This window comes from Crocuta crocuta, unplaced genomic scaffold (genome assembly GCF_008692635.1).
Source record: "Crocuta crocuta isolate KB4526 unplaced genomic scaffold, BGI_CrCroc_1.0 scaffold141, whole genome shotgun sequence".
Lineage (NCBI taxonomy): Eukaryota > Metazoa > Chordata > Mammalia > Carnivora > Hyaenidae > Crocuta > Crocuta crocuta.
In genome coordinates this window covers 2,248,858-2,260,191 of record NW_027527951.1, presented here as the reverse complement: position 1 = coordinate 2,260,191, position 11,334 = coordinate 2,248,858, and the positions used below count along the sequence as shown (strand labels likewise).

General features: G+C 44.4%; 1 protein-coding gene across 1 annotated transcript in view; it reads right to left on the bottom strand.

Annotated features, from left to right (window-relative positions):
- Nucleotides 1-11,334, bottom strand: part of JPH1 (junctophilin 1) — an 86,226-nt gene that overhangs the window by 68,622 nt on the left and 6,270 nt on the right. The window contains 1 exon segment of the mRNA XM_077752466.1: nucleotides 10,725-11,334. This exon segment is cut by the window's right edge and continues 33 nt beyond it. Coding sequence (XP_077608592.1) covers nucleotides 10,725-11,334 — 610 coding nt within the window.

The following is an 11,334-nucleotide window of genomic DNA, read 5'->3' as shown; positions in this document are numbered from 1 at the left end:
CCCCCCCCCAGTCCTTTCTTTGAGAATCACTTTATTTGTACTTCTAAAAAAGAACCGCTTCTAGTATCATGCACATGGAATTCCTCTTTTGCAATGTGCCTCATAAATGTCTTTGTTCCTCAGGTGTGCGTCTGGGCTCTGCCTGTATGGTACAAATCTGAATTCCAGGCCCATGTTCCTTTTGGTCTTTGGGGCCAGCATTTCCAAATTCAAGAAGTCAAAATCCAAACTCATTTTCCTTTCTAAACTCATGCTGTTCTTTCCGGTCCCTGCCTGAATGAACAGTACTAGCTAGCATCCATCCAGGTGGCCAATCTTGAAACTCAGAGGTCACTCTGCCTCTGCCTCTTCTGGGTTTGCCACATTTATCTAACCAATCACCAAGTCCTACAAAGTCTGTCTGGGAGGCTGTCACCATACGTTTGCTTCTTTCCATCGTTGCTATCACTATGTAGCTCAGGCCATGGGCTCTTACCGAGATCACTAGTCAGCAGACTACTACTTAATCGGTCTCTGGCTATACTGCCCCTGACTCTTCCCAGGCCCTAGACCACCTGCATCCAGAGGGATCTTTCTAAAGTTGATCATGCAATTCTGCCTAAAACTATCAGTAGCTCTCTTGGGACTTTGGGATAATGTCCAAACTCCTCCCTTATAGGTCAGGGAGCCCCTCATCTCATCTCTTCTTCATCTCTCAACACTCCGCACCTAAGCAGTCCTTTTTCTAGCCATACCAAATATTTTACAATACCCCAAATACATGTGGGCCATTATCCTTTGCACCCTTCCCTTTTTCTGGAAAATACCTACATATCCTTTGGTTTTCAAGCTGGACACCACCCACACAATCACACCTCCAGCCCCAGGCTCTGATTAAGCTCCTCCTATGTGCCCCCTAAGCTCGTAGCAAGGTGCCAATCACCTGAGAGGTAACTGCATTTTTATCTTTACTTGTTAAATTTTTTTTGAGAGAGAAAACACACATGCATGTGTAAGCAAATGAGGGAGGGATCTCACAAGTGTGAGATCATGACCTGAGCAGAAATCAAGAGTTGGATGCTTAATGGACTGAGCCACCCAGGTGCCTGGGTAATTACAATTTTTATCTGTCCTAACCAGACTCTGTGATGGGAAGAGCTGGATCCTAATCCTAATTTTACATAGTATATCATCAATTAATGTTAAAAGAGTGATTAAAATCGGCATTTCAATGAGATAAAACCTGAGATAAAAAGTCTTTTCTGCAAGTTCAGTCCAGAGTGTTAACTAACGTGTTAGCTATTGACCCTTCCAGGACATTTTCATCTTTGCAAGGTAATCTATCAGTCACAGCTCAACTCATTCTCAAATCACTGAAGTGAACATCGCTGAGGGGTGGCAATGGGTGACAAGGGCTGGCAATGGGTGGGTATGGCCTCGTCACCTGATGCTCCTCCATTCCTGCTCCTGAACCTGAAACTCCAGCGTCTATGGGATTTCTCCTTAACATGTCTTGACTTAGTAGGGTCCCCACATGAATATCAAACCTTTCCTCTAATGGATGGAAGTGAATGTAGGAAATCCTGAAATACCAATTCAAAAAGCTCTCACACCAATGTAAAAAATGAAATAGACAGGGGTCTCTGGACCAAGCCAACTGAGATCAAAACTTGATGGACTTGATATAGTAAAACCCAGCAAAATTTTAACCTTATTCAAAAGAAAACTAACAAAAATCTAACAGGTATTTGTTAATCTCTGGTACAATTATTTTTAAAATGCTAGAAAATGAATTAATGTATTTTACTTGGCTTGAATAAGTTTCTTTTGGCACACAGGGAATTCCTAAGAAGATCGGACTTCAAAGGGTTGCACTCTTTTGGAGGTACTCTTGATTCCTTACATATTAATTAAATTTCTGATAAAGAAGCTTACTTTGAATCGAAGCATATTATACAAATAAATGTGAAACACCGACTAAAATAGAAGGGCAAAATTATTAAAAGCTTATTTGGTTTTATTCTCAAGAGGCCGTTGTACTAAAGCTGAATGAGTTACATAAATACCTTTGGCATTTGTTGGATCCTGTTCCTAAACACAATGTTCATATTTCATCTATAATAAGAAAAGCATCTCAAAGATTTGCAAGGCACTAGTCTTGCAAGCGGCCAGTTTGGTGTCTTGAGTAAAGTGAGATTGGCGGAGTCAGCTTAATCCCTGATGGAAAGTTGTGAGCGGGGACCTCGGGCTGCCGGGCAGCTGCTGCTCGGAGGGGCCACACAGGACCCGGCCGCTCGCCTGCGAACGGGGGATCCGTCTCCGGGTCAAGGCTACAATTCATATGGAGCACGCGGGATGGAACATGAGGGCTTCCACACTTGGGGCTTTCGTTACATACGTTAGAAAGTAATCGCTGCTTCAATTCTTCGTGTTTACAGCATCGGGAACACGTCACGCTTCGGAGATAAAGATCAAACCTGCTGCGGTTTGTACCGTCCAAGCAAACTCCGATTTCTATAGTTAAAACAAGGGCGACACGTGTCCCCCAGACCTAGCTGGTCATCCCCCCCGGAATGCTGTCTTTTTCCTCCACCCTGGACAGCCTGTTTTCACCACGTCGACCTCCGCAGGACTGACCATTACCCTGTATCCCATGCACCCCCCACACAGCATCTCCTCCTCAAGTTCCCTGTTTAATCACACTAGAAAGCTATGCCTCTAGGAGCCAGGGTTTAAAAAAGTTGATGTTTTTACTGGCCCAGAAGTCTGAATAACTTGTGACCCACCCATTATTACGGCACAAGGCTAACTTTCATGAAATTTGTGTTGCTTGAACCTACTTGTTAAATCATCAGAACGCCCGCCCACCTCAAGGCCTCAGCTTCTGAACGGGCCTGGTCTTGAGAGGGCTGGAGGAGGAGTGTTTTCAAGAAAGATCTTCAGAAGCAAGATAGCCGAAGAAATTTTTATGAGGTTCCCGTAACACAGCATGTTCCCACGTTACGTGTAACGACCTACTGAATGGCGAGATGCCGTGACATCAGAGCTGAAGGAGAGAAGCCGGGCATGTTCCCGTCATGCCTCTGGAGTCCCACCCTCCCTAAGCTTTGCCCCTTGTCTGGCGGCAGGACAGAGCAGATGCTTCTCTGGTTTCAGCCGCTGCCTCTGTACACGCACCCGGAAGACCCTCAGCGACTGCCTGGCTCACAGAGCAGGCCTGGGGTTCTCACCACAGAGAAGCACATCTTTCTTTAAACAGCCCAGACAGGGGGTGCCTAGGTGGCTCAGTCGGTTGGCGTCCGGATTCGACTTGGGTTATGATCTTGCGCTTCGTGGGTTCGATCCTGCGTCGGGCTCTGTGCTGACAGCTCAGAGCCTGGAACCTGCTTCGGATTCTGCGTCTCCCTTTCTTTCTGCCGCTACCCTGCTCTCTGTCTCTCAACAATAAATAAATGTTCAAAAAAGTTTTTAAACAGCCTGGACAAAAATGGGAGGAGATCAGAGCAGGCTCTTTACTCTCGCCCGTGGGAAATGAGCGTTCTCTGGTAAAAAGGAGAAACGTGTGTTTACAATTTTTATGGGCAATACAGTAACTGTAATACACAAAGGATAATGGTGACCTACACTAATATACCTACGCAACATGAAGATAAAAATCTTTATTATCCTACACTGTCTTCAGAACCGTACCCCAGAGTAGCTTGGTTTAAATACACATGACCTGTCCTTGCTCAGTTTCTTTTGAATCCTAAAAAGGATAATTGCCTGTTGACACTTCTGCTTATCCCTCCTTCTGCTTCCCAAGCCTTCCTTCCCTTCCTTTTTCCTTCTTCCTTCCATCTTTACTCTATCCCAGTCTAACCTGGCGGTCATCTATCAACGGTCACTTTTGGGGACTTAGCGATGGACACATTTTCCAAAATGGAAACTATATATGGTTATTTACAGTTTCTAAGGCTCTGTGATACCCACTCTCTCATTCAACTGTTAAATTACCCCTCCTGTGAAGAAAGGGGCAACTATTAATCCCCATTCACAGCAACTTTTCTGCACTCCAGCCCAAGTGTATTCAGCCTGGAATCTGCTCATAGAAGGGCTGGTGAGAAGAGGTGGAAAAGGGTGACAGGCAGGAGGTAGACCTAAAGAAAATAATTAATGCTCTCCTCACCTGTGAATTCCCTTATTTTAGGTGAATTCCTCCATAATCACCTTATCAATTTAACAGCCTCTTCATTAAAATGGCTTACAAGGCATTACAAAAAAAATTCAAACTTCCTGAAAAAAAAATCACTTATGTTAAAACTGAACATTAACCAGAGCCCCAGTAGAAGAAATAAAAAATTCATGGATATGATAATCTACAATTGTTTTTGAAGCTATGATGAGACGACTAACACTGTAGAAAAGAAATAAAGATAGAATATAAAGTAGAATTTTTATTTGCAAAAAAGAACAAGAAACCTTTTCTCTAACTGAATTTAAGAATTTCAAATTCCTGGCTCTTCACGATAACTTGGCAGAGACTGAGCTTTTTTTTTCTAAAATTGGGAGAAGTTTAATTTGGATCCATAATGTGCAGTGACTCATGGTTGACTCTGGGTTTTAATTACTAATAAGTGAAGTGTGAATCAAGTCAAGTAATCTTGTGAGAATCTGTGCCATTGAACACCATTATTTGAGCTTAAGAAAAATGACCTGGAAAAAGAAAGAGGTCAGACAAGAAAAACTTTCAAAAGGAAATAAGGACAGCTGAACATTCGGCGTACAGATTTTTAAAAACCAATAAGCTCAGGTTCTGATTTATCACCTACTTTGGTGATATCAAACAGGTAGGGATGAGCTAATACTTGTATAGTGAGTGTAAACTGACTTCTGGGGTTTCCATATCTGTTTAAGGGAAGCACTCACATGTATCGCTGGATCAGCTCATACTTATGAAGAATGGAGATAAGAGTTTGGCTTAACCTCAAGTTCTTATTTCCCGGCCTTGCCTTCGTTATGACTTTTTAATGATGTTGACACAGTTCAGGAAAACGGTACCTGTAACATGCACTTTTGCATTTTCTGTACTTCCTTGACTATGTTCAGATTGTAGCACGATGAATTAGGAGAGCTGTGTTTCCCTCCTTTAAAGCTAGTTTATAAACGTCCAAGAAAACAGAATTAGAAGCACTGGCAGTGTTTACAGCCTAAGCAGTGAGAATTTAATTCACTCATTCATCAAATATTTACCAGAGCCCTTACCAAAGTGCCCTGATCTAAACTAGCTCCTGGGTATACCAAAGTGAGCAAAGCTGCCGTCAGGGTCCGGCTTTCTGATCTAGTTGGAGAAAGAAATGTGAAGCAAATACACTGAACTAGGTGACAACGGGCATTCAGGTGGAAGGAGGTGGCAGTGGGGTGGGAGGGTGTGCGGTTGGGGAAACCCTCTATGAAGAGGACACTTGATGCCTAGACCTGAAGACGGAGCAGCCCTGAGCGGCTGGCTGGGGCCAGGGCACAGGAAGAGGGAAGAGATAAGGAAAGACGTCCCTCAGAGCCGACGGAAAGCTGTCGTGGCTGAATCACGCAAGCCATGGAGGAAACAGGGAGAGTGGTAAGAAATCATAAAATACCTTTTTAAATGAAAAAGTATGGGGCGCCTGGGTGGCTCAGTTGGTTAAGCATTCAACTTTGGCTCACGTCATGATCTTGCAGGTTCGTGGGTTCGAGCCTCGTGTCAGGCTCTGTGCTGACAGCTCAGAGGCTGGAGCCTGCCTCGGACTCTGTGTGTGTGTCTCTCTCTCTCCACTCCCTTGTTCGTGTTCTCTGTCTCTCTCTCAAAAATAAAGAAACATTTAAAAAAAAGTATGGGAAATATATTTTTTATGTAGCATTTCTGCAAAAAAATGTCGTCATTATTCATACTCAAGTTCAAACCTGGCAACAGGGAATCCATCCTCTAGCTGTGAAAACAGGTGCAGCAGGCACACCTGTGCACCAGCTCCTTGGGCTCCAGGCCTCCACATTCGACCTGGCACTTCCATCCCCTGTGCAACGGCACCTGTGACCGGCCCAGCAGGGCCGGGGACCGCACAGGGCTCCCTCCCGACATCACTGGTCCTGCTGTTAACCACATCAAGTTCGGGAGAGGCTGGGAGCAGCGGGCACTGACACGGCACGGCAGTCCTGGAAGCCTACCTGGTAGAGAGAGAACTGTCCCGGCTTCAGGTAGTCTGGCCACAGAGTCAGAGAACAGGGTAACTATTCTATTCCACTCTACGCTCCCACGTTACTGCCCTTTCTTTGAATCTGTGTGCTTCGATGAAGGGAGTATGAACAAATGCCTATGGTTCTCAACTGCTTTAAAATTTTTTTAATATTTTTAATGTTTACTTATTTTTGAGAGAGAGAGAGAGAGGAAATGGGGTAGGGGCAGACAGAGGGGGACAGAGGATCTGAAGTGGGTTCTGTGCTGACAGCAGTGAGCCTGATATGGGGCTCGAACTCACAAACCATGAGATCATGACCTGAACTGAAGCCCGAAGCTCAACTGACTGAGCCACCCATAAGCCCCTGGTTGGCAACTGTTAGGCCAGCTCTCCTCCATCCTTGTCACCGACATCTTCCGTCCTCTGGCATGATAACCATGTCCTCTGGGCTCAGAGTCTACAAGGTCTTCTTTTGTCTATATCCTTTTATAAATGGTCTATTCTTGCCACAGAAGTGTGGTTCTCTGAGGGCCGCTTATATGCTATCTCAGCCTAATACCTCACCTCAAACTCCTCCTTAAAACATTTTTCTCAAAGAACAGTACTTTGTCTTAAGAATGTCTTAAGAAATTACTGGAGACAAGAGTTTAATGGGGTAAAAATGCCCAAATGAGAACCGTCACTGACACGACAGGAATGGAGGGTGATCTGGAGCAGAGCCTTGGTCTCAGCCTCTCAATGTGAGGGATTTGAAATATTCAAAGCTGCACCCCTACCTCTTGAACCTTTCTTTGAAAACGAGGTTGAGGCAGTTTCTCAATCTAGGAGGTGGTTTTTACCCACAGGACCAAGACAAAAAGGGAAGAAAACATTCTGTTCAATCTCACAGACTTGGTACTTTTTAGATCAGAACAGAAACCTGTGGAAAAGTTACAGGAGTCAGCAAATTAATAGTATCCCTTAGCATTTTCACCCTTTCTTTTAAAAAGTGTTTATTTTTGAGAGAGAGAGAGTGTGAGCAGAGGAGGGGCAGAGAGCGAGGGGGGGCAGAGAGCGAGGGGGACAGAGCATCCAAAGCCCCTTCTGTGCGCTGACAGCAGTGAGCCCGATGCGGGGCTCAAACTCACAAACCGTGAAATCATGACCTCATGACTGCAGTTGAAGTCGGGCGCTCAGCCAACTGAGCCACCCAGGTGCCCCCGAGTTTTCACTCTTTAAGTGCTAACCTGCTAGTAACCAATCATTCTACTGATTCTATATCTATTGGGTTATTTCAACTATCCACTGTTAACATGATTCCCCACATTCCCTTATCTGTAAAAATTACACAGGGGCCCACAATAAGTCTTCTGAAATATGCTTCCTGTGCATTTCCTACACAGACACACCAAAATTCCCTCTTCAACAAAGCAAAGGAAAGGTCCACAGATCTTCTTGAGTCTCTGGGCAAAAGATGGTTGGCTCCATGTCTCCTGATTTCCCTGAGGAGGATACAGCTATTTTCTCACAAAGCTAACTTGAAGCTTTGCTTCAGGATAATATGCGGCGATGGCACACAAGTGGACCGTCTCCCTAAGACTTAAGTAACAAAAATCCTCCACAGCCCACGAAATAACAGAATAATGACTGGCACTATCTGGGTGGCAGACTGAGACGGTCAGTAACTATTCAAATCCCTCTGCTGCTAACGGTGAACCGGGGATTTTGAGAGCGGCAGCTGCCAGGAGCCTTACCTCTAGTTGTTATTCTGCCATTACTGGGGCAGGATGAGGGGGAGAGTGTCACCTTATGCTCTTAAACTTTTGATATTCTGTAAAGCCAAAACACTAATAGTAACAACCGGAGGGTCCAGGAAAGACGGAGCAGATACTGAGACACTCTAGTGAGCCATGGTTTATGAAACAGAGCAAGAAGTTCTTCCCCCTGCCAGCAATCTCCAAAACCTTAATGGGAGCTTTTTTTCTATCATTCATCCATCCATCCATCCATCCGTCCACCCATTCAAAGAGAGCATGCTTCCACGGCGGTGGGGGGAGATACAGAAGGAGAGACCAAGAATCCCAAACAGGCCCCATGCGCAATGTGGGGCTCAGTCCCATGATCCTGGGACAAAAATCAAGATTCTGATGCTCAGCCAACTAAGCCAGCCAGGCACCCCTCTCTTTATTTAAAAAAAAAAAAAAGTTTTTAAAAGAATGCAGAACTTTAAACTCGGAGCTACTGAAGGGGAATGTCAGTTCATCAGCTACTTTCTACAAAAACAAGTGGCAAAACTCTGTATCTGAAGTATTATCAAAGCAAGGGATCTGGAGAGGAGGAACACAGTGAAAGTAAGGAAGACATAAAAGGTTAACTGAGAATTTTGTTTTGTCTATTGCATCATCCAAATAGTGCACATACATTTTTTACTGTGGTTAGAACGCTTAACAGGAGATCTACCCTCTTAAGAAATTTTTATGTGCACAATACAGTATTGTTCACTGTGTGCACAATCGTCTTGCTTAATTGAAACTTTATACCTGTTCAACAGCAGTTTCCCATTTCCTCCTCTCTCCAGCTCTTGGCAACCACAATTTTACTCTGTGTTTCTAGGAGTCGGACCATTTTAGATACCTCATTTAACTGGAATCATGCAATATGTCCTGTGACTGGCTTATTTCACTCAGAATAATTAACTGAGCATTGGAAAGATAGCTAAGTGAAATTTTTAGGAAGTAGTTAACTGGCCAAAAGTATATTTGATTAAAAACTACGCAACACAGTAATCTCAAACTATACAACCACTACCAGCAAAAGAAAGAGGACATGGCTAGGACTTGGGTGGGAGTTTTATGATACTAGTACAATCAGAGATCCCTGCATTACAAGTGTTTCCCTTTCATTATGTAGATTCCTCCCCATTTAAACTAACCATAAAAGTCAATAATTAAAACAAGCTTAAGAAAATCATTTGCTAGAGTGTCCTGCACAGGTTTACCTTGCATCTGCTGAGATCAAACTGCTTCTACTAGATCACTAGGTTGTAAGGTGAAAACAAATGGAAAAATCCGGGAGTGCATTTAAAATTAGAGGCCAGGGCAAAACCAAAGGTAGAGCACTGGCTCAAAAGTTAGCTCAGGGCCAGGAAGCCAGTAAGATTAGATGTGCCAAGTATCTGATCTATAAGCAAACCGAAAAGCAAGTAATTCAACGCTTGGCTGTTAGGGAAAACTATGGTCTAAAATAAAATATGCTCAAAAGAGAAGAGAGGAGAGGCCCTTCCTGAAAGTTTATGCTAATCAACAACAAGCAAGATTAACCTTAAAATAGGAGGAGTTTAAGATAAAGACAGAAACTCTGAAGACTTTTGATACCTCTCTCAATATAACACAAAAAAACCATGATCTTTTCATTTTCCAAGTAGTGTTTCAGATACTCAGAAGTAAACAGTATCCATAAAGTTTTTTTTAAAGAAACTTCAAAAGTCTGAAACTATAAGGTTGAACCTTGTGAAATTGTCATGTTTTTGAACATCAAGAAGTTCAAGTGTCAGAAATTCGATATGGTTCAACCAAAGAAAAAGAGGGGCTCATTAATTCAATGCTAAGAATAAAAATCTGAAGACACGCTAATATTCTGTGGCTTCGACTTGGCTTCTACTTCTACGGGAAGTAGGAGTCAAAGTCACACACTACTGTGGCCATTCAGTGGCCATGTAAATAAGACTAAAAATCTATTTTCCATTTATAACTTCTTTTTTTTTTTGGTCTACGACACGACAATTCTATTCCCAATAGAATTCTCCATTCCTCTCTTTGGACCCCAAACCCAGCTGTTGGTGGTAAAACTTCAAGCACACAGTCCTTCTGTGCCCACATACACCGCACTTCTCAATCTAGAATTCACTGCCATCTCCTACTCACTCCATCCCTCCTCTACTGTGCTACTTTCTTCCACCTCTGGCACACTGACAGTCCCATCTGTCCATGGCAGGTTCCCCCCACCCCTTTCCTTTGAATACACCAGTGATGTAACCATTCCAGCATAGAATGTGGCAATTCGTATCAGCCTTTGTCCTCTGCCATTCCCATACAGATGAGCTCTGTTACAGTCTTAAAGAACGCATAGGAGATTTGGTCTCACTCCATTTTCTGCCATATCTAGATCCTGGCGGCTTTCTCAAANNNAAAAAAAAAAAAAAAAAAAAAAAAAAAAAAAGTTGTTCTCTGTGGTAGTAGTAAAACAAAACAGGAAAAGCACACCCCTGAAAGGAGCTTTCTGGATTCCGGAAAATGTGCACAGAGCCTGAGTGACCGACGTTAAGCATTAGGGAAGTAACGTGTAACGGCAAGAGGCTCTCAACGTGCCTTCCACAATTTGCGATGACAGCATGTTTCAGAACAGTACAGATACATTTCTGACGCTCATTCCATCGATATCAATCATTTTCTAACTTCGATTCTGGCGGTTACAGAGGCAAATACGGTGACGTCACCAACAGGATGACAAACATAGTATCTGACACCCCACTGTTTCGAACGCCCACGCACAACCGCCCACGCGACATCTACATACCTCGAATTCGCTATTTCCACTTTGGTTCTGGCCATGGCAGCTGCCCTTTGCGCGCCTTCAATTGCTCGGTCCACCTTCTCCCTAGTTTTTGTATTTCGTATCGGTATCAGCTGCTTCCTTATTCCACGGACCAGAATATTATTTTTGTATTTCCCCTCTTCTTTGGAGCCGTCGGGAAACACGGTGCAGCCGTAGCCATGCCTCTTGTTGTTTGCCCACTCGCCTTCGTACTTCATGCCGTTGGAGCGCTCGCTAATGCCGAACCCGTTTCGCTTGTCGTTCTTCCACTCGCCCATGTAGGTTTCCGTGGTGGTGGCGTCCACGTGGTCTTCCACGGGGCAAAAATCACAATCTACGTCGCCGAAGCTGATGGTGGAGTTGGCGTCGCTGGAACTAATTCTGCTCATGGCCGCGTCGCTGCGCACCGAGCTGCGCTTGCTGGAGATGGAAGACTTGGATTCGGACTTGCGAAGTTTCATGCTTCCGAGGAGGGAGCCCCTTCGGAAGAGGCCGCCCTTCTTCTTGCCCGCGAGCTCCGCGTCGGCGTGGAAGTTGAGCACGAAGCCGCCGCGGGTGCCGGCGGGGCTGTCGGCGGCGGCCGCGGCGTCCT